Source organism: Tribolium castaneum, chromosome 9, assembly GCF_031307605.1.
Source record: "Tribolium castaneum strain GA2 chromosome 9, icTriCast1.1, whole genome shotgun sequence".
NCBI lineage: Eukaryota > Metazoa > Arthropoda > Insecta > Coleoptera > Tenebrionidae > Tribolium > Tribolium castaneum.
The window spans coordinates 10,000,001-10,022,558 of NC_087402.1; the positions used below are offsets into that span (position 1 = coordinate 10,000,001).

General features: G+C 36.3%; 4 protein-coding genes across 9 annotated transcripts in view; 3 read left to right on the forward strand and 1 right to left on the reverse strand.

Annotated features, from left to right (window-relative positions):
- Gyf (Gigyf) overlaps nucleotides 1–5,161 on the reverse strand; it is a 13,064-nt gene extending 7,903 nt beyond the window's left edge. Inside the window, exons 1-7 of the mRNA XM_008194561.3 lie at nucleotides 5,051–5,161; nucleotides 4,608–4,724; nucleotides 3,911–4,562; nucleotides 3,650–3,793; nucleotides 1,180–1,346; nucleotides 613–1,132; nucleotides 472–558 (exon numbers count right to left, since the gene is read on the reverse strand). Coding sequence (XP_008192783.2) covers nucleotides 472–558; nucleotides 613–1,132; nucleotides 1,180–1,346; nucleotides 3,650–3,793; nucleotides 3,911–4,562; nucleotides 4,608–4,723 — 1,686 coding nt within the window. The 5' untranslated portion in view covers nucleotide 4,724; nucleotides 5,051–5,161. The remainder of the gene's footprint in view (nucleotides 1–471; nucleotides 559–612; nucleotides 1,133–1,179; nucleotides 1,347–3,649; nucleotides 3,794–3,910; nucleotides 4,563–4,607; nucleotides 4,725–5,050) is intronic.
- Nucleotides 5,162–5,717: 556 nt separating this feature from the next.
- On the forward strand, nucleotides 5,718–8,167 carry Fkbp59 (FK506-binding protein 59kD). 2 transcript variants are annotated; one of them, XM_064359173.1, is made up of 7 exons: nucleotides 5,718–5,842; nucleotides 6,001–6,225; nucleotides 6,277–6,419; nucleotides 6,466–6,586; nucleotides 6,638–7,036; nucleotides 7,543–7,895; nucleotides 7,978–8,167. In XM_064359173.1, exons 2-7 carry the CDS (start codon nucleotides 6,030–6,032, stop codon nucleotides 8,128–8,130), a joined length of 1,365 nt encoding a protein of 454 aa, XP_064215243.1. In that variant the 5' UTR covers nucleotides 5,718–5,842; nucleotides 6,001–6,029; the 3' UTR covers nucleotides 8,131–8,167. The 2 variants fall into 2 exon arrangements, with proteins under 2 accessions (XP_064215243.1, XP_008192785.2); XM_008194563.3 differs by having other exon boundaries at nucleotides 5,755–5,913.
- Nucleotides 8,168–8,276: 109 nt separating this feature from the next.
- LOC103312848 (serine/threonine-protein phosphatase PP1-beta catalytic subunit) lies at nucleotides 8,277–13,423 on the forward strand. Of its 3 annotated transcripts, XM_015979452.2 has the most exons (8): nucleotides 8,277–8,407; nucleotides 8,515–8,631; nucleotides 8,911–8,994; nucleotides 9,242–9,373; nucleotides 9,423–9,653; nucleotides 9,706–9,882; nucleotides 12,420–12,706; nucleotides 12,757–13,423. In XM_015979452.2, the coding sequence occupies exons 2-8, from the start codon at nucleotides 8,580–8,582 to the stop codon at nucleotides 12,856–12,858; spliced, it is 1,065 nt and encodes a 354-aa protein (XP_015834938.1). In that variant the 5' UTR covers nucleotides 8,277–8,407; nucleotides 8,515–8,579; the 3' UTR covers nucleotides 12,859–13,423. The 3 variants fall into 3 exon arrangements, with proteins under 3 accessions (XP_015834938.1, XP_064215244.1, XP_008192788.1); XM_064359174.1 differs by lacking the exon at nucleotides 8,911–8,994; XM_008194566.3 differs by lacking the exons at nucleotides 8,277–8,407; nucleotides 8,911–8,994 and having other exon boundaries at nucleotides 8,422–8,631.
- A 1,256-nt stretch (nucleotides 13,424–14,679) lies between these two features.
- Nucleotides 14,680–22,258, forward strand: mesh. Of its 3 annotated transcripts, XM_964607.4 has the most exons (8): nucleotides 14,686–15,001; nucleotides 15,056–15,187; nucleotides 15,665–16,849; nucleotides 16,903–17,542; nucleotides 19,576–20,320; nucleotides 20,369–20,984; nucleotides 21,806–21,977; nucleotides 22,022–22,258. In XM_964607.4, the coding sequence occupies exons 1-8, from the start codon at nucleotides 14,815–14,817 to the stop codon at nucleotides 22,125–22,127; spliced, it is 3,783 nt and encodes a 1,260-aa protein (XP_969700.1). In that variant the 5' UTR covers nucleotides 14,686–14,814; the 3' UTR covers nucleotides 22,128–22,258. The 3 variants fall into 3 exon arrangements, with proteins under 3 accessions (XP_008192791.2, XP_008192790.2, XP_969700.1); XM_008194568.3 differs by lacking the exons at nucleotides 21,806–21,977; nucleotides 22,022–22,258 and adding an exon at nucleotides 21,029–21,638 and having other exon boundaries at nucleotides 14,682–15,001; XM_008194569.3 differs by lacking the exons at nucleotides 15,056–15,187; nucleotides 21,806–21,977; nucleotides 22,022–22,258 and adding an exon at nucleotides 21,029–21,638 and having other exon boundaries at nucleotides 14,680–15,001.
- The last annotated feature ends 300 nt before the right edge of the window (nucleotides 22,259–22,558 follow it).

The window sequence follows — 22,558 nt, forward strand, 5'->3', positions numbered from 1 at the left end:
TTATCAATAATTTAATTTAAAAACACTGTTATTTTGCCTTACCAACTGCGTAAAGGTCGTTTCTGAGCTAAAACTCATTTTGGAATTTTGAATAAAAATCCACTCTTTTTCAAGTGTGTCAGCAAGTTTTTGGGCTAAACATTAATTTTTACGCATAAAAAAATTATCAAGTTATAGCGAGAATAATCTTAATGTCTTTGAGCGTTTTGAGTTTTGATCCAGACAGATAACTCTAACACAAAACTTCGTCAAAAATAGAATAAAAAATCGTTGCATTATATCTTTCTCAAATATATAAAGATATTTCCTCAAAACTAATCCCACAATTCATAAAATTTGTATTAAAGTTATTGTTTCCTATAAAAGTTAAAAGTTGCCTATGACTGAAACTTAGTTGAGAGCATTGTGATCAATCTCGCCAACTTAAATTCGAAGTCAGAGGCTACTTTAAATAGAAAAATCAATACATACTTGTTGCATTTGATTGATCATAAACATCAAGGGATTAGACGGCGTGGTCTGTTGCATAAACGGCAAATCAGGCGGTAATTGTTGTTGCTATAAAAAAATCGAAAAAAATCCCACTCCAACACGCGCTTCTCTCACCCTCACCTGTTGTTGCATTAGCAACCTCTGTGCGGCCAATTCCTGCTGTTGCAGCGTGAGGGCACTCCAAGGCTCGGCTAAATTCCTCAAAGACACTTGCTGTTTGAACGCCAACTGTGACAAAAACTGATATGGCAACATGTCATCGGGCAATTTTGCTTCGTTTTTCAATACGGGAAATCTTATATTCGATAAGAATGGATTTTCGCCCCCGCACAAATTGATTAATTCGCCCAAAAGAAAATACCTTTCGTCGCACTCGCGCATTACGTGTAATTGGTTACTAAAATAGCCCGCTTTGTACCATTCGGCCATTTCCACGTTTGCAAACGGCCCTTGTCTTGTACCTTGCGGGTCTTGATAGTACCATTTATCTTGAGAGGGCGGAGCGAGATTTGGGGGTGGTTGCACCCCTGCCACGTCAAAGTTTGCCGAGGGTTGTTGGGATTTGGGCGTTTCTTCGTCCACGACTAGTTTCAGGACCAGATCTTCCTGGAGACGATCGAAATCTTCGTCCACTTTGTCTCTGGAATTTTCGGTTAGGTTTGGTTCATGAGACGGATGTTTTCTTACATGTTTGGCGTTATTTGATCTTGGACAGCGTTATTACACGACTGAAATTTATTTTCTTCGAAATTTCGCTCGTCTTTCTCGTCGCTTGCTTTGGATTTATCGTTTTCGGGAGGACTGCTCTCTTTCGGTTTAAAAAGCTCCTCCTTTAATTCTTTACAGCTAGGTTCCTAGGCAAAACAAGAAAACGCGTTTTTGTTTCAAAATGAATTTCAAATATTCATTATCAGACGTTAAATAATTTAATACAGTAAACAGGATATAACAAAAATTGTAATTGCTTGATGGGGTTACGATTTATATAATCTAATCTTACCTCACTTGTCCTTTAATAGACAAGTTTATCACAACATAGATTAACAAAGTCGCAGTTATACATCATCAACGTTTTTTCTAACAAAATTTGTCATTAATGTTTTTATTTACGATATAATACTTTGGTTTTTAACAAATTACGAGATTATGACAAATTAAATTAACAAATAATCCTTAAAATAATATTTTACCATAATGCAAACTCAAAAAATTATGTAATATTTTTTGAAAAAACAATTTCAATATTTATTATCTGTCTCAAAACTATAAAAACGCCAACGTCGCATTTTCTCTCAAAATTAGCTGTTATAAATTATTCATGCATCTCAAAAACATAATAAGTAATGTAATTTAAACTTTCAATTAGAGATCTAATCATTCGTAACTATTTTACAATTTTATCAATGTTATTTAAAGAAATAATTTGGTAAAATACGACGATGGCGTTTTTATAGTTCTGAGACAGTTATTACATATATGTTACATATTAAAGGTACCTTAATAATCACTCAAATATCTAACAATCATTTAAAAAACGAAAAATCATTGACATTTGTCAAAAAATTGTCATGGATCTCATTGATTTATTTGATTTCTAAAAAGGATTTAAAAGATTTAAAAAGTTTAACTTTATAGTTTTGTAACCTAGACTTGTTTATAAAAGTCTATGCTAAATTACTGTGGTTATGTGAGATTGACTTTTAGGTGTTTTTAGTAACATAATTACTAGGAGTTGTAGAAAATCAACCATAATTTTAAACTTTTTTTTAAACTGCAATAAATTTATCTAGAAATTATTTCAAAAACGTTAGCAAAAAAAAACAAACACTCAAAACTTAAGAAAAGTTTTAAATAAAAGCCGTGCAGTTCCTGAACGTACACTCTCTAGTGTAAACTTTTAAAATTTCGGCGGTGTAAGTCGCTCTTTAAATGAGCAAAATTGTTCAAACACTAATGAATTAATTCAAATTACGCTAGGACGTGGACGCAAAGGAAATGAAATTGCTGTACATTCAGTAGTCCTCTTTCAATTTTCTTCTAAATAAGTAATTATAAATTTGACAAGTAAAAAAAAGCATTAAAATTAATTTTTAAAAAATTCCAATATAATTAATGAAGTAATCCAAGGTATCGGTGAGATAAAAATCAAATTACAAACAAGGAAAAGGCACAATACATATAAATAAAAGAATACTATTGTTCTATTAAATACAGGGTGTAACGAAAAGATGGGGACAACAGAGAACCAAAGACTTCCCACAGCTCAAAATAGAGCAATCTAAACTAACTTACCAAGTTGTACTGTTTAAAAGTTAGAGGGCGTCAAAGTTGAAAAATTATTATAGATTTTTATTAGTAACTTCAAAATACAGACTGATCCAAAAATACTGAGTAACAACACATTTGAAAGTATTTGTGCTCTTAATTTGCAACATTGCAACCGAATTCGATTTTTCTTGACAATTATTTAACGTACAACCCCACAAAAATGTTAAACTGTTGTTAACTGGAAGCCTACTTCATTGGTATCCTTAAAAATTTAAGTATTTAAGTCCAGTGTTGCCAACAGACTCAGTATTTCTGGATCAGTCTGTAGAATAAGCAGTTTTGATGAAATTTGAACTAATAATTTGTCATCAAAACCACATGTTTCGGTCCTATTTTTTTTGTTTTTTTTTTCTTATTGTAAAGTATTTACCTATGATATATTCTTGTTATACATTATCTGAATAGTCTATTTCTCTTTTTTTTTTCAAAAAACCTATTATTTCGGAACAATTTTTGTACCTTATAAAATTTTTGTATCGGCCGTGGTTTTGGAATAAAAACATAATTTACACATAGTACATCTTTATAAAACAACATTTTCAATTATATAATCTTTTTCATAAAGTTTATAGTAATGATCCAGACTTTCAAATCTTCCACCTGTACATTTTACAGTGTAGCCAATTCAAATCAAAAAAGAACACTGATTAGAAATTTAACTGATTCCTTTGCACTGCACTTTTGCAGAACAATTTCTTAAAAAAACTAAAACTCAATCAAAATTTTATAGATATTTTAAAAATATTTATGTTTATTTTAAACACATAAACTGTCTTCTAAATAAAAAATTAGTTCGTAATTTTTTAACAAAAACAAAAAAAAAACACACCTCTTTATACTTATCACTGTCCTCCGACCTCGAGAGCGACGTGGTAGATTTGGAAGAGGATAACGACGGGGGATTACCCCGATTCGGAATATGTTGTTGTGAGGTGGACTTTTGCAACATATCCCTCTTATCCCTTTTGCCATCCTAATCGAAAAAAACAAACATTTATAAATGAAAATTTGAAATAAATTTGGCAACATTGAAATCTATTTTCTTAAGTATTGCCAACTTAATTTATAAGCACTTGGATTGGAAACTGACCTGTTCATCGTCTGACCCGTGAAACGCCCCTCTTTCATCAAACGTGCCCCCGCCTTCCGTGGGGTTTTCCGTGGCCCACTCCGGCAGATGGTCCTCGTTGTCCCAAGACCTCCGTAACGGAGCCCCCCTGTTATTCTCATGCCAATTGGCCCGAGCCCCCCTTTCGGGAGGCCCATTCCTTTCCTCCGAGTCCCCCTCCCCTCGCCAGCTCGCCGAGCGGCCCCATTTTTCATGCAAAGCCCTACCAGAGCTGATATTGCGCCAGCCATCATCCTCTTCATTGTTATTCCTGACTCGGCGCCAATTATCGATAAGCGCCGACCTGGAGGCGAATTCTTTGCGGGGGCTCCAGTCGGGCTGTTCCCCGTTGCCCCATCCGCTGTCGTATGACGAAGCCGCGCGGCCGTAGCCCTGATAACCCCCTCTGCCTCTGCTAACGCGCCCCCCGCGCTCTAGCGAGCTGCCTCTGCCCCGCGGTGCCCCACTGATGCTCGTGGGGCGGCTCTGCCAGCCCCTCTGCTCCTCCTCGGTGGTTGGGAGGAGGGCCAGGGGGACCATTGTTTGTTCCGAATATAGCGTTTTAAAAGTGAGGAGGGACGCGGGGGGCTTTGCATTGCGCTCAAACAGTGCGAGCATTTCTTCTCTGCCGTATCTTGAGAGGACATGAAGTGAGGGTTTTTCGAAATTTTTTACTCACCTATACTCTGCCAACTGATACCGCGAGCCACCACTCGGGCCTCCGCCCCCGGTGGTGCCTTCCGATCGAAGGTTGCGGATCCACGCCGGACCAAAATTCATTGAGGAATCGGTCATACTGCAACAGAACGGAGATTTCATAACTGAATAAGCCATATTTTAGACTAAAATGGAGGTGACTATTTATAGCAAAATACCAGATCACCGCTAATCAATGTCGCTGAAGATGTGGGCTCAAACTTCGAAACCCAGCGAATTTATAACTGTATCTGGAAAGCATGAACTCGACACAAAAGCCCCAGGCTAGGTCTAGCTGGCACTTGAAAGTGACAACATTGTCGGGTTTATGCAAGGATTTGCCCCGAAAAAAGCTACTTTCTTTAATCAAAGTTACATCCGTTGTCGGTATTTTTGCATTTCTTTACTCGATAAACTGGCTGTTACCTGATTATAACGTTTTACACTTGATAATATGCTATCAACATAAATGGCTGAAGCAAAATTGTAGGTTAACGCGCATGTGCTCAATTGTCAAACAATAGCAAAACGCAAAAAACCCTACATTTCAAATTTGTTTTGAACCACATTTTTTTAAACAAAAATTAATTAGGAACAAGTCGCCAACCCAACGCTAATGCGCTCAACATTTTATTCGAAAACACACATTCTACTATTTTCAAAAAAACATTGCAAGAATTTTCAATAAACTCATTAAAATAATTGAATGAAAGCGTTTTTGTTTTTTGATTGTATATCTAAACACAGTCTTAACTTCTTTCGGCACTGTTTTTGCTTTAGACTTAAATGATCATTGTTTTTTAATTATTGACGCAATTATTTTTTTGGCAATTTTTAATTATAAGATAACAATTCAAAATTACTTTCCAAGGCAAGGTATCCCAGCTGTTTTATTACAATTAAGCACAGCTTCTATGTGATAACTGATTGATAAGAGAATAAGAGATTATTTTTTATTGCGTTATTATTAATTATTATTGAGTCCTGAAAGTGTTGTTAACTTTTAGTTTGTCTGATTTACTTTTTTCTAGATTATAAAAATGTTTTGTTTAGTAAACACGCAAATGGTTTTTGGGTTTCATTAATTAATTCAATTTGCGCCAAATAATTTAAAACCCACGTTGCGTCTACGGTTACGTGCTGTAAACAAAAAAGTCACGACGGTGATCGTTTCTTGTCGTTTCGTCTTCGTCTCAGTTCGAACCATTAATTTGAAAGGTGTGTTTGTGCTTTTTCCGATTAATTTTTGAATAAAAACCCAACTTACAAAAAAGTACATTTTGTTTAAAGTGAGTAGGAACAAAATGTGTTTATTTTGACTTGTGGGCACAAAATACCATCAACTTCTCTATACTTCCTCCATGTTATTATTACAGAGCCGGCTCTAGAATATTCCACCATAACCATGCCTGAACCTATTGATATTTCCCCAAATCAAGACAAGGGAGTCCTCAAGGAAATCCTTCGGGAGGGTACAAGTGACGAATGCCCTCCACCTGGATCCAAAGTCAGAGTTCACTACACTGGAACTCTAACTGATGGCACAAAATTCGACTCTAGTAGAGACCGGAATGAGCCTTTCGAGTTTGATTTGGGCAAAGGTACGGTTCGTGTTTAAATAAACCAAAGTTAAATGATTATTTTGCACACAGGGAGTGTGATTAAAGCATGGGATATCGGTGTGGCCACTATGAAAAAGGGGGAGCAAGCTATGCTCACATGTGCCCCCGAATACGCCTACGGCAAGTCTGGCAGTCCTCCAACTATTCCACCAGACGCCACGCTGAGATTTGACGTGGGTATTAATTTTTTAACAAGCTTGAGTTAACTGTTTTGTTTAGGTTGAAGTAATTAGCTGGAAATGTGAGGATTTGAGCCCCAAGAAAGACGGGGGCATTGAAAGGGCCCAAATTAAGGCGGGTGAAGGGTACACGTACCCCAACGATGGGGCCACCGTTGAAGGTAAATATATAGTTTACTTGGATTCAATTTTTCTGATTGCCACAATTTTAGTGCATTTGATTGGTAAATACGAAAACAAGGAATTTGATGTTCGTGATGTCACGTTTACGGTTGGGGAAGCCTCAGAACAGAATGTTATTTCCGGTATTGACATTGCCATTGAAAAATTCAAAAAGGGCGAAACTTCAAAACTTGTAATCAAGCCACAATATGCATTTGGAACTGAGGGTTGTTCAGAATTTAACATTCCACCGAACGGAACGGTTGAATACACCGTCACGTTGAAGAACTTTGAAAGAGTTAAAGAAAGTTGGGCTCTGGACACCAAAGAACGTGTGGAACAATCAAAAATTTTCAAGGAGAAAGGAACGAATTATTTTAAAGCTAACAAATTTCAACTAGCCATAAAAATGTACAAAAAAATTATTGAGTATTTGGAATCTCAGAAAGGTGTGTACTACGGATGTCTAAAGGTTAGGGTACGAAACGACGTACAAATAAAACGATCTCGCTTTTGATCTCTCACCAGAGAGAGTCAAGTTGTCGAAGCAATAAATTTGAAAAATGCTTGTATTTGTATAACTGTTAACACATAACAAACAAAAAATACAGGCAGATAGAGCACTAAATTTTCAATAATGTGACAAAAACATGATGCAAAAATTTTACCGTAAACTATATTTAAAAAAAATCAAACTTTTATCAAATCGCACTCTGCTCTATATTTTTCAAAACGCTATGAACACAATAATAGATGCCAGAAATTTGTTAGGAAAAAATTTGTAGAGAATTAAATTTGTCTACAAAAAAGTCCGCTAGACGAATTGGTTGGATTTTAAATTAACTTTGCCGTACCATTTTTTGGGGTTCAGAAAATCTTGCGATTCTGTATCTCGTTTCGTCTCCTGAGTTATAGTCCACTCTAATCATAAATTTAATTTTGTGATTGCTTTCAGATCCGGAACTGGATAAAGAAATAGAGTCGTTAAATTTAGCTGCGCATCTGAATTTGTCGTTATGTTACTTGAAAATTGACGACAATTTCGAGGCTAAAGCCTCGGCTACCGCCGCTTTGAAAATGGATCCAGACAATGTTAAAGCTTTGTTTAGAAGAGGTCAGGCTTTACTAAAACTAGGAGAGCCCAAGCTTGCTTCCGAAGATTTCCAGCAGTGTTTGAAGCTAGATCCAGGGAATACAGCTGCACAGAGTCAGAAAGCCCTTTGTGTGAAAACACTCAAAGAACAGTTAGAGAAGGAGAAGAAGGTTTTTGCTAATATGTTTGACAGATTTGCGAAAGTGGATGCTCAGGTGAAAAACAATTAATTTTGAATTATTGTCCCGCTGGTAATTTGAATAAATGTTTTTAATAAAATGTGGTTTTATTGTGTAGAGGGAAGAAAAAGAGAAAAAGAAAGAGCCGAATGTGATGTCGTCAGTGGGTGAATGGGGTAAGGAAGATCGTGAGCGAGAGCCGAGTGAGTTTGAGAAGGAAAATCCGAATATTTTGTTGCTTAGTGGCAGTGGAGAATTTAAGGACATGTAGTTTTGTTGCCCAATTGAATAAAACCGTTTCAATTGTTGTTTTTGTTTGAAATTGTTTTTGACACTCATAACAATGTTTCAAAAAATCAATTTAGTGGGTGTTTTTTTGTTTGACAAGTCTAAAATCCCGGCTTACGCTTCTTGTCCGTCCACGTAAAAATAGATTTGCGCAGTGTGCAAATAAGGTATTGAAGTTGAAATTTTGCGAGTTGTGGAATTAACGATTTGAATTTTGGCGAAAATTTGGTTTTGACACGTTCTTTGACGTCTGAAGGGTTGTAAGTGACAAAATTCCTCGTAGAAGTCGTTTGGGTTATTTAAATTCGTGTTAATGCGTTTTGTTGGATAAATTTGTTTGAACTAAGCGCCATGCGTGCGTTTTTAGGAACGAAGTGCATCGTTGGGTTGGTAAGATTGTCGCTAATTTTCATTTATTAGTGGAAAATAAAAATGGCGGAGCCTGATCTAAACGTCGACAATTTAATTCAAAGATTATTAGAAGGTAAGAAAGCGATTTAATTATGATTTTCCGCTTAAATGTGTTAGATTAGGAAGTTGGGGATTACTAGAGTACAAGTGCATGGTCGAATGTTGTTGTGACTTTTGACCAGTCAAAATAGACTCTTACTCGGCCAAAATAATTACTTTAAAAGTGCACAAATACTATTGAGGGAGTTATTTAAGACACTGAGTGCTTTTTAACACTTTTTAGTTGAGTTTTGTATAAATAAATAGTTTGAGTGTTTATTTTTGTGCTGCTTTTCGTGTGATGTGGGTACAGGGTATAAAACTCTACGAGAATTACAAGAAAACCAGGATGTTAAGAAGAAATCTAAATTCAAAGATATGTTCATATCTTCCGAACGTAAGGTCACATCTATAATAGCAGTCTAGCTTAGATATTTGTTACTCTCATTACAGTACAGTAAGGTCGTCCGATTTAGTAGATTTTGATGCACACATCTATCAGTTCAGTTTTGCTTGCTCTACACTTTTTTTTACAAATTTACTCATCTAGAGGTATCATGCGGCCTTAACAGAACCACTTGATTTGATTTGCATTGTTTTTGACCAAAAGACACAGAAGGGTATTTTAAAAACTTTGTTCTCAGTACGAGGATGTCGTCCCGGAAAGTCTGTACAAATGTCCGAGGCGGAAGTCCGCGGACTTTGCTTAAAATCCCGAGAAATTTTCCTCCAACAGCCCATACTTTTGGAACTGGAAGCTCCCTTAAAAATCTGCGGTAGGTCCTCCAAACACCCCAAACTTTCAATTTCAAGTTAAGCTTCCAGGGGACATTCATGGCCAATACACAGATCTGCTCCGTCTTTTTGAATATGGGGGCTTTCCTCCTGAAGCCAATTACCTGTTCCTTGGCGACTACGTTGATCGTGGTAAACAATCGCTAGAGACCATCTGCCTGCTTCTGGCCTATAAAATTAAATATCCTGAAAACTTCTTCCTCCTCAGAGGAAACCACGAATGCGCGTCGATTAACCGAATATACGGATTTTACGACGAATGTAAACATTAAACTCGCAAATTTGTGTGTGTTTTTTATAGAAAAAATTACAGGCAAGAGACGGTACAACATCAAGTTGTGGAAAACCTTCACCGATTGCTTCAACTGCTTGCCAATAGCTGCGATAATCGACGAGAAAATTTTCTGCTGTCACGGGGGGCTCAGTCCTGACCTGCAAGGCATGGAGCAGATCCGTCGTATTATGCGCCCGACCGATGTACCTGACACAGGTCAGTACCTTTTTTTATTTATAAAATTGACTTTTTTACTGTTGGGCTTCATTTCTGAAGCGAGTAACTTAAGTTGGCAACACTAAATTATTGGTGTTATTTATAGAAATTTGGGAAAATAAGAGGTTTATGCAAAAACGAGTGACATGTTTTGGTCAAAACCTCATCTCGCTATTGTCTTTTCTTTTAAACTCGGAAACAAAAGTTCTCATTTTAGCGAAACCTCAAAAAATTCATATCTTATTTTATTATAAAAGATATTCTTTTTGAAACAAAAACATTATACAGGCATTTATTTATAGAGAATTTCGAAATGTGGTTAACGCATTTTAGAAAAATTTTAGAAAAAATTTGATATGATTTATTTTGATAAAAAAAATTATTAAAATCGTTTCAAAATATCATTTTTTATAATGAACAAAACAAATCTTTGCTTCTTTTAGCTTTTGCCGGCTTTGCGTTCTGTAAAAAGACTAGTTTGGAACCGAAGTTCGTTCAAAGAAAATAATAATGCTAAAGAATTTTATGCGTGCGTGAAAAATTGGAAGCAATGACGGAATATTAAGCCTATAACTGAAATACAATCCAAAAATTATTTTTCTAAATCTGACAACAAAATATTAATTGTTAAAATTTAATTCAAACTTTCAAGTGTACACTTTTTGATAATATTGTTAAGTGTCTTTTATTTATTTTTGTGAAAATTTTCGTGTTGTAATAAAATTGCTTCTTAGCATTTTTTGTCCCGTCCGTGTATTTCATTATTTTTATTTTTATCTACACTTCCGCTTAATTACCTGTTTTCATGAAAGACTTGTGTTTAAATGAATCCAACACCTATAACATATGTTTTTGTTCTTGCGAAAGTACTCACATATTTTTACTAGCCACATTCGTCTAGAATGTCCGTCCGTAATAAATTAATTATTGCGATTTTGGGAAAATTGACGGCATGTATTTAAATTGTTAATCATGCAACACATTGGTGCTTGGGTGAATGTTTAAATTAATCATCACTTTAATTATCTTTTCTATCTTTTTTAATCATGGAATTAGTGATTCATAACAATCAAAAACAACAGATTGAACTAAAGTTTTCATATTTTTAATTATGGACAATTTTCGTCACAAAATAAGTTTCCTCAAATGAAATGTGTCGATAAATTCCAACTTAAAAGGGTATCACAAAAAAATAGAGATCTTAGTAATAAATCATTTGATTTTTATGTATTTAAAAATATCAAAACTCGACAGTTAAAATTTAAATTCGTTTTATTATAATGTTAAAAAAACGACTATTGGGCACCAGTTGGTAATAGTACTTTAGTTTGGTAGATTTCTTGCTTAAAAACGAAAAAACTCGCAGCCAAAAATGTAAAGTAGGCTTTAGGTCAATTTTGTTGAAATTATTTGAGTTGATTGAGTTGATTCCTGAGTCAAAAATTCTGTCAAGGAAAACAACGATTTCAGCACCCATTTAAAGATAAATAATATAATTTCGGACGATTTCTTGTTATAAAATGAGAAAACTCGCTGAAAAATTTCTATTTTCTGTTGGTACCTTTTTAAGCCTTCTTTTTAATATGAATATTACAAACACTGTTTTAAGACACGTTTCCGATAGCAACGTGTTTTTACTATTCTAAAACACGCTTCTCATAGCAACGTGTTTTAAATTAAAATGTTGTAACGAAAAAAAATTGATAACATTTATACGAAAACGCTTGAAGTTCTCGAGTGTGTTCTCGCTCGACAGCCCCCGAACTTTAAGCTTATGTTTTCGCACTCGTGTTATTAATAACTTTAATTTCTTTAAACTGGCTGGAAACGCAAAATTAAACATTTTTGAAATCAGTTTATTTTATACGGTTTCTTGCTCAAAAATGTTAAAAACTCGCTGTCGAAAACCTGAAGTCGCTTTATTCGCACCACAAACCTTTTGAAACATGACTGAAAATGGCTTATTTTGGATGATTCCTTGCTTACAAATTAGTAAACTTTTATAGAAGACACTGAAAGTTTATTTTGGACAATTTCTTGCTTAAAATCGAAAAAAAGCACGTGTTTATTTCACAAATCGGCTGATATGTGGAACTAATTCAACAGAGAAAGGCCATCATTAAAGTATGCTAGGTTGAACTAATTCTATTAAAAGATGTGCATTATTTGCATATTTGCTTAAAAATGTAAATTTTAAATCACCGACTTAATAATTTTCTTACAATAAACGACCTGTGTGTATGATTTCTGTATTTTATTCATCAAAATAAAGCCAACTTTTTGCATTTTGAAATTAAACCTCCACTTGTTTGCGAAATATAGATTAAGAAGAATTTTCGGTTATATATTTGCAAGTGAACAAATCATTTTTTTGCGTTATTTTATGTTTGATTTAAGCACGAAAAAACCTGAAAAATCGGTGTTTGTTAACACCTTGGTTGTTTGTGCTTCCACTGAAAATGAAAAAGTCTGTGTTGCCAACCTAATTTCGGAGTCATCGGCTGCTGGTATTTTATTCGATTTAATTCAAAAACCAGGTCTGCTGTGCGATTTGCTGTGGTCCGACCCTGATAAAGACGTGCAAGGTTGGGGTGAGAACGACCGCGGAGTGTCATTTACTTTCGGCGCTGATGTCGTTAGTAAATTTTTGAACCGTCACGATCTAGATTTGATCTGTCGCGCCCATCAAGTGGTGGAGGATGGGTACGAATTTTTCGCAAAAAGACAACTAGTCACGCTTTTCTCAGCCCCGAATTATTGCGGCGAGTTTGACAACGCTGGAGGGATGATGAGTGTAGATGAAACGTTAATGTGTTCTTTTCAGGTGAGGATTAGGTTTTTGTGTTTTGGTTCGTTTTGTAATTTTTTGTGTAGATTTTGAAGCCGTCGGAAAAGAAAGCCAAGTATCAATACCAAGGAGTGAACTCAGGACGTCCCTCAACGCCTCAGAGAAACCCAACAACTAAAAAGAAATAAAGTCGAGTAATTGACACCTCTTTTCATTTTTATTCAACTAATGCATTTGTAACGTTTATTCTCTAATACTGCTAGACAGTCAGTCGCATTGTGTTGAAGTATTATTATTTTGTATATTTATTTAGTTTTGTTCATTTTTTTTTAATTAAATTGTGATTATTTTGACTGATTAGGAGTTTTCTTTTTGACTGACTGGTCGTATTTCTATTGTAAATAAATATACGCAATTATTAATTTATTTAGGAACGAGACCAGTGATTGGTGTATTATTTAAAGAAACTATTGTTAAATTATCTTGCTTGCATTTCCATGTGCATCATAAAGTGGCCCAGCCAAAGACTTTGTGATTGGTCATTAAATGTTGTAGAAGAATCATTTTTCTTTGGTTCCTAAATGCTGCAATCGCATCTTGACATTTTGCAATCACCTCTTTGTATAGAAATTGGCATAAACGCGATTTTTTCACTCGTACTATCGTTTATGTTTTATATTTTATTTCGTTCTATTGACAAATCTATTTCACCTAATGTACTTTAAATTTGACAAATAAATCTATATATTACTAGCGACGCCTTTTTATCTTTCAAACCTTTGTCCTTTTTCTCCGATTAACACAATTTAGAATAAGTGGAAATTTTTCTGATCTTCTAAATATGAGTAATGAGTTGCTTTTTATGACAGTTTTTATGAAGAATCAATAAAAACTCGAATTAAATAAGAAAAACTGGAAGCGGAAGAGGTCATAATTTGCAGGAGGCCAGCAAACAGTAATAAAGTGCCCAAAGACTAATTTCTTAAATATTTTATTCAAATATAGGCGTTTACCAAATTTAATTTAGCAGCATTTTTACACAATTTATGAGATACACAAATACGTTTAGAATTTTATCATAAAACAAATAACCTTATCGAAGTGTTACAATAATTACTTACATTATTCATCAAAGCTTAGAGATACTATCACCTTTTTTATCACTATACCTGTAACTGTGACGTGGTTTCAGAAGGCGTAACAATTTATAATTTCACCCTTTATGCTTTTTGCGTTTATTTTTTTCTGTTGTACATAAAAATGAAAAATTATAACTCCAAATTAATGGATTAATGAATTAATGTAGGCGCTCCGAAAAATGGAGGTATTATTCAAGGTCCAAATAAAACAAGATAAAATACAACGAATTTATTGACTTCTAGAGCAGTAATGCGGCGTCGAATCCGATGGAATATTTTATAGGATTACCACTAATGAGAATATGCTTAGCTTGAATTAAGTACCTAAATAAAGTAACGCAAGAAAGTACCGATTCATAGATCTACATATATACATCAGGAAAAACCTTTTAAGGTGTTATCAGAGAGAGAAATATTTTTTAGTCACTCCTATCACTGTTATCTATTGTTTCGAAACATTTTGGTAAATGTTTACTTCTACGAATTTAGTGATTGCGCATTATTTCCTTTATTGCTATTCCTCGTATGTTTCTTTTGCTAGAATTATTTGATTGAAATGATCAAATCGTCTTGCAGTATGAAAAACCAAAATGATCACTTATACCTATTTTTTATTAAATTCTTCTCAGATCACGCATTGTTTGAAAAGCTTTATCAAACTGTGTCAAAGCCCCAGATTCAATTACATTTTTTGTTGACTTAAAACATTAAATATGTACATTGTTAACAGGTGCAAAGCCTCGAAGTTGTCTCAAATAGTTCTTTCCCAGTCTTATTAAGTGACTAATCGGTCCGATAATCCATTGCAAAATTGTCTAAATTAATCGATGAATTACACAAATGCCTCATCGCCGTTGCCTGTATCTTTCTTATCAGTCATAATGATAAAAATGAAACATTAGATGAATCAGATAGTCCGAGCACCTGTAACAGAAAAGATTCGAATTTTCTCTCGTACATGCTTTTTTTCTAAAACTCGAAAATCGGCATCTGCCGTCTACGAAAATGTTGACAAAGTGTGTGTTGGTGATTCTTCTACTAAGTGCATACAACCAAGCTCAAGAAATAAACACCAGCGATGTAGAAATTTTATCAAAAAATGATCCCCAACCACCGCTGGTTAATCAAGTGGACGAAAATCCGAATCAGGGTGGAAACGACGACAGACCGGATCAACCGGAAAACGAAAGAGGTAAGCCAGGGAAAAACATGTAGACAATTGTTACTAACTGTGTTAATATTGTAGAAAAATCAGTCCCTAATAACACCACCAAATTAGATACTTCTGACGATGCGGTTGAAGTTTTTGAATCGCCAGATGTAGTTTTGCGCAAAGGGCCTAACGGAAAATATATGTTTGATTATGGCGACAATTACGGTTAGTTAGCTGCTTTGTTCATGGCTTATCAGCTTATCGGCTTAATCACCGCCATCTTTAGGGCGGTTCTCTTCGCTTTATTTTCGTAAATCCTTCTATACTTTTCTTCAAGTGTATCAGTTTCTTATTATTTTCGTTTTTTTTTTGTCGTTCCGTTTGAATCTCAATTTTTGTTTTTTATCTACAGCTTTTGTCTTGTTCCAATTTACCAAAAATTCTTGATTAATGTTTTTTGCTTTTTTCCCTAAGACATTGAGTTGTTAAAATGGTCAAAAAATTGCTCGTAACACGGTGGAAAAAAATCTCAACATTTTATCGATCATATCTGATAAAAGAATTCGTTGAACAACACGTCGCAATATTTCGATCAAAATTTTATTACACTCGACTTGTTTTATCTTTATTTGTTTAGTGACTAATAATAGGGCGAAAACAGCGAGGAGTGATTTAAGGAATTGATGATTCAATTTTTTGTAGACCCAATGACCTCGCGCTACGCCCCTCAGGAAGACAGTCAGAGAGGTCGCGCCGGGCCCCCTTACGTCATCACGGAAGCCCGCCTTAAAGAAATCCGGGAACACTTCATGTACCCTTACTATGACCGCGGTGGCAATGCTGATAACGAAGGAGATTATCAAAAAGCCATCCAGACATCAACCCCCCAAGTACACAAAAATCTCAACTTCCAGTTGCCCTTCTTCGGCTTTAGATACAACTACACTCGAGTCTCTCTAAACGGTTATCTGGAATTCAGTGACCCGCCCCAAAATTACGAAACCTATCCTTTGGTATTCCCGGTGAAAGACTGGCCGAAAAAGAACGATCCGGCTTTCATTGGGATTTTTTACAGCAAATGCCGGATTGGCAATTTGCGAGTTGAGGATATCGACCAGAGAATGCCCGGCGTTTACTTCCGGCTTGAACGGGATTTGAGGGAACGGAACGACCAGATGGGCGTTGAGATTAGGGAACGCTTGAAGTGGGATATCCGAGAGGGTGTTATTGGGGCTGATAACTTCAACCCTAAACACGCCATTATTGCCACTTGGAAGAACGTTTCTTTTGCTGGAGGGTTCGCCAACGCGCTGTACAAAACCAACACCTTCCAGCTGGTTTTGGCCACTGATGAAGTCTACACCTATGCCATGTTTAATTACTTGAACCTTGACTGGACCAGTCATACTGAAGCCGGTGGTGACACCATCAATGGTGAGGGCGGTATTCCCGCATATGTGGGCTTTAACGCAGGAAACGGTACTCGATCGTACCAATACGTGCCATACAGTCAAAATTCGGTCATTCGAGACCTGACTGGGACTGGTTTCGGTAATGAAAAAAAAGGGCGCCACTATTTCCGAATCGACGAAAACATTTACCTTGGAAGTTGCAATAAGGACATCGACGGTGCTAACTTAGACCTGTTTTTCGCACCAGAAAGCGGAAACATGCTCGGCGGCACCATTGTTAACATCACAGGCCCGTGTTTTAAACCAACCGACCAGATTATTTGCAAATTTGACACTGCTGACGAAGTTTACGGCGTTGTGGTCAGCAGCAATCGGGCGATTTGCATCCAACCGCCACTTTTGGTCGAAGGATATGTCAAGCTTGAGATCGCGATTGGACCCGGAACATACAAATGGAAGGGGAAATATTATGTTGGTAAGTAAAAATTTTAGTTGGTTTGTCGCAAGTTTTGATTTTACAAATAATAGAAACCCCGGCAACTGCCACTCAAAAAATCTTCTTCGACGACATGAGCTACAACGAGAAATCGCCGGCCGAGATTGGCTTCACTTGGGAAAAGCAGAATTTAACAACGAACGAAAACGCCAACATCCGAATTTCGCTTTGGGGGTACCGGGAGACGAGCGTCCGACCTGACTTCCTCTACATTACCGATTTGGCCGAGAATGTGCAAAACACGGGGTCGTACAAGATTATCCCGTCAACGTACAAGAACCGCAACAATGAGAAATTGATTGATATACAATTTGGTTTCATTCAAATCAACTTGACTGAGTCCATTCCGGTGACCAACAAGAACGGACAAGGCGAGGTCAAGATAACCCCTCTGATATGGAGCCGCCCGATACCTTTAGGCTGGTACTTCGGGCCGCAGTGGGAGCGCAAATATGGCACAAACTGGCCCAAGTATCTCTGCGATAATTGGCTCAAAGACGACAGATATTTGAAGAATTTTGCCAGCGAACTGCCGCAGTGTCCGTGCACTTTGCAACAGGCCTTAGCGGACAAGGGGCGCTTTATGCCAGATTTTGACTGCGACAAAGATGCCAATCCCAAGTGCTACTTCCACCGACAAGCCGTGCACTGCGTCAAAACGGGCTCACCCTCGTACGTATTCCTATTTTTGAAAAAATTACGAATTACTTTTTTACGTATTCTTATGTATAGTTAAAAGTGAAAATGTTCAGAAATTGTGACGAATTGAATTTATTTTGAAGTAGGTTCTCTAACGATATGTTTTTAGCGAAATTTATTTATGCAGTCAAAATAATAGACTTCAGTTATAAACAATAATTAATAATCGAATTAAATCCAGATCCACCATAAAACTAATAAAGAAATAATCCAAAGAATTATGAATAAAAACTAGAAACTAAATTTTAAGTCCAACAACATTAAGTTAATAGAACTTAACTAAGTCAAAAGTCAATAAAAAGGATTTCAACTAACTAAAATCTCATAAATAGAAAACTAAAAAAAATTCTCATAAAATCAACAAAAATAGGCAACATCAGTTATGAAATAGTTTGAATTTGATCAATTAAATAATCGCTGAATTATTTGAAGTTGTTAAAGACATATTCGTAAATCTAATAAAACTTATCATAAGTAGATTTGCTGCTAAAGTTTCTATGTCTAATAAAATGAATAATTTTAACAAAAAAAAAGTAATCGGCAAGTCAGAATTTGCCAGAAATACAGTAAACTAAAGAAATCGAACTAAAAATTATAGTTTGCTTGAATTTGCAAAGTCTAATAAACTAGAGGTAATTCAAACAAAAATCTAAGTTCGCTAGAATTTTTAAGTCCAGTAAATCACATAGTGGGGTGTTATTTGATATTTTACCCTTGAAGTTATATGTAGTATTTTCATTTATTACAAATTGTCTCGATCTTATGTAATTAAATACTATCTATTACTTCATAGTTTTTCGCATTTATGAGAATCTAGGGAACTAAAAGTTAAAAACTTAAAATCACTGGTCTGCAAAGAAATCCTTCAAATAAAAATATTACGAATGTGAACAATTAAATGTACTGAAGTACTTTCAATTTTTTGCTATAACGGTTTTTTATTTCTCAAAGTTCAGTATTTGCTGTGTTTTGTTTTTGCATGTACACTCATTTAATCCATTTAAAGCGTATGTATACATATACATAATATAAAAAAACTATTTGAGCTGATAGAAAGATAAAAGAACTGAAAACGACTCGGAAATTATCCGAGATATTTTTTCTATTTATAAAGCTCTGAAATATGCGACGTATTCCTTAAAAACTTCGTTTGGCAGACTCTTACTTAGTTTTCTTTGCCGAAAATCTTAGCGAAGTTCGGATAAGTATAAAAAATATATTATACTTAGAATATATATATTTATTTTTACTTACTTTTTATTTAGAATATATTTACTTTAATTATAAATTATTTATTTTGCCATCTGTTGAGAGCCACTTTGTGGTGTATTAGCAATTAATTTTTTTCTTAAACATAATTGACATAGTGGCGCATGGACGTTTTGAGAATTTTTAAATAGTGTTAAATAAGTTAAAAAATGTTATCAGAAGGAAAAATGTTATTTTTTTGCATACCAGTTCACGTACAAAGTCCGAGAACGTACGGACAAATTTTAAATATTTTGTAAGTCATCATTTTAGGGAGAGAATTTAAATTGATAAACCGTACAATTCATGTCGGTTGAATCACCGGGCGCAAAATTTTTAGAGTCTTTAGCGGGTTGACAGAGCAAAATAACGACGCAAAAACACTTTTATATTAAGCTAAAATTGCAATTTTTGGTCTCTTTTATACGACTGTCCGCACGTGTTTACCCAGTTTTACCTTTATAAGGAATTAAAATCGGTGACTATTTAACATGTCTCAGACAGGCTATGAGCTAGCAGGTGGCGGCTAACAACCGACTCTTCACAAAACCCTCGCCTCTACTGACTGCTCCAATTAAATTGGTAAAAATAAAGACTTGGTTTTATAAAAAAATATACAAAAATAAAGCTCTTCTTTCTTCTTTTCTACAAATTTAACAACACGGAAACTAATTTGTAACGCACTCCATTTTAAAAATTAATACGAACAGCGATACGTTAAATTAAGAAACGATACTGAAGTAATGCGTTTAATTCAGGTTGCAAGGAGCGGAACAGCAATGCTGCTACGACAAAAACCACTACTTGATGTTATCCTACGACCAGAAATGGGGCTCCTACCCGCGCCGTAGCCACAACCTTGGCTACCTCCCTTGGTACGAATCGACCAAAGTCCCGACTTTATCCCAATGGTACAACGACATGATCCCTCGCTTCGTCTGCTGCTTGTGGCAAGAGGAAACCGCCGTTGGTTGTGAAACCCTCCGATTTGAAAGACGTCCAACCCAAGATTGCGTAGCTTACCAAGCCCCGGCTGTTGCCGGTGTTTACGGTGACCCCCACATCCTCACATTCGACGATCTCCCTTACACCTTCAACGGAAAAGGCGAATTTGTTTTGGTCAAGTCGGAAAGTGTGCGAAATCGCTTGGAAATCCAAGCCAGGTTCGAGCAAATGCCCATGAATGCCTATGGCGAAGTAAGGGCCACGCAGTTGACTTCGGTGGTGGCTAGAGGCAATAGTACCACGATTATTGAGATCAGGAGACGGCCACAAGAGGCTAGGTGGAGGTATCGGCTTGATGTGATCGCCGATAGGAGGAGGATTTACTTCGATAGGCCTTCACTCAAATTCCAACACTTCCCCGGAGTTACAGTTTACACCCCGACTTATATTTTCAACCAGTCGGAAGTTATCGTGATGTTTGATTCAGGGGCGGGTCTTGAAGTTGTCGAAAATAACGGGTATTTGACGGCGCGGGTTTACCTCCCGTGGTCATTTATCGTAAGTATGTTTTTTTGTATTATTTAGGTTACTAAAAAATTGTAACAGAACCAAACGCGCGGTCTTTTCGGCAATTGGAGCTTCGATATCATGGACGATTTTACGCTCCCTAACGGTGACAAGAAAGGGGTTGTGACTAATTTGAACGACATGTCGAGCGTTTACACCGACTTTGGTATGAAATGGATGTTGGATGATGTGGGAGATGACCAGAAAGGCGCCGCTCTTTTCTTCCGAGAGCACGGAAAAACTGCCTCATCTTACAACAACAAAACGTTCGTCCCCGAGTTCAGAATGTCCATAGAAGAATTAATCCCCGAAAATCGCTCCGAGTACCGTAGCAGGGCTTACGATTTATGCACTGCAACAAACTACGAGTGCTTGTACGACTATGCCATGACTTACAACAGGGATGTTGCCCACTTTTCGGCCAACTACAAAGCTTCCATTAAGGAACTTAAAGAGACGAATCGCGACAATATTGTGTCTTGTGGCGTCCTGGAAACGCCTCGTTTTGGACGCAAGGACACGTTCCTGTTTGTGCCAGGCACCAAAGTCACTTTTGAGTGCAGCCAGGACTTTATTTTGGTCGGGGATCAGAGACGGGAGTGTTTGTCAACCGGCGAGTGGAACATACCGGAATATGGCTACACCGAGTGTTTACGTAAGTGTGCAAAATAATTGTTACGTTTCTCAATTGGTGATTAGGCCATCAGGAGTATTCGTCGAGAAAGGCGGCCATAACCGGGGGCATAGTACTAGCCGTCATTATACCAATATTACTAATAATCGCGTTTTGCGCGTTCAGTTTGTTCAAACGACTTGCGAACGACAAAAGTTCGTGGCAATACAATGCTGTTAAAAGCTCACGACCGTTGAGTCCGATGTCGGATGATGGGTCTTCGCTCCGTAGTCCCGTTCCGAGTGACCGCTCGAGTACTAGCAGTTTAGGCAAAAAGAGGCGAAGTTATGATAAGGTTTACCGTACTCATGAGCCCTTGGAAGGGTTGCCGGAGACAGAGTTTGAGGAAAAGCCGTGGGACCCCAACGAATTTGAACCCGACAGTAAACCAACAAGCCCGACTTCGATCATTTACACCCAGCCCTTCAGTAAACCTGACTTGGTCAAGTTTCAGTCAAATCCGAACTTGGATCGGTTCACTTACAACTCCGATGATTACACACTGCCGGTGAAAAAGAACCGAATGAGCAGTCAGAGCAGCGTAATAACCGATGTTTAGTCCCTAGCATGTGGAATATGCTGTGCTATTTCATATTCATAACTGTACAATTTTTTAAATAAACTTGTAAAACACAACGTTGAAGAATAGTAAACGGTCTATTTCACATGTTGGGAGAAAACTGTAAGATTGGTATAAATGACGGCTCCTTTCCTATGTGTGGAATGGATCATTTACTATGGCTTTATTTATCCGCCTTCTCTCGCTTAATTATCGATAAGTTTGCAAACATTTTCTCTCTCAGGACAACAAGAATATTCGCAACGCCAGGCTGGTATCGCCTCCGGTATCGTCCTAGCTGTTATTATCCCACTCGTCCTTTTATTCGTTTATATCGCGTATAGATTTTTCGAGAAACGACAACAGGAAAAGGACGAAGAGGAACAAGATGCGTTGAATTACGAGGCCAAGAAAAGGTAGAGTTTAATTAGTCCAAGCTTGTATTAAAAAATTGTTTCAGGGAAGCCCAGGAAATTGCCGCTAGAAAATTAACCGCAGGGGAGCATTTCGACGATGATACGGCCAGTAGCATCGTCAGCGGGGGCAAAGAAACCACAATCGATTGATTTAGTAATGACATGATCCTAGTGTTTGTTATTTTTTAGAATAGCTATTAAGAGTATGAGTTAGGTTTTTAGATTTTAGGCAAGTATCTAGCACGGTCTGTTGTACAAAATATTATTCTCTTTTTATTTGTGTTACGATTTTTAATAAACATTTAGAATAAAAAAGTGGTTTCAATGTACAACAGTCCTATCAATCGTTTCATAAGCACAGAAACAACAGAAATTACGGTAAATACTTGTAATAAAAGTTTAAGTGTTTGGCAGCGAAATCCAATATTTAAAGATTTTTTGGGACACCGACATTTTTTAAAAATGTATTTTCTCCGATGATCTAATTCGCAAAATGCAAGTCATTTTAATTCTAAAAATCGGATTGCATATTTAGGTGTGACTTGTTAGCTACGTCTCAGAGAAAAAGCAACAAAATATTT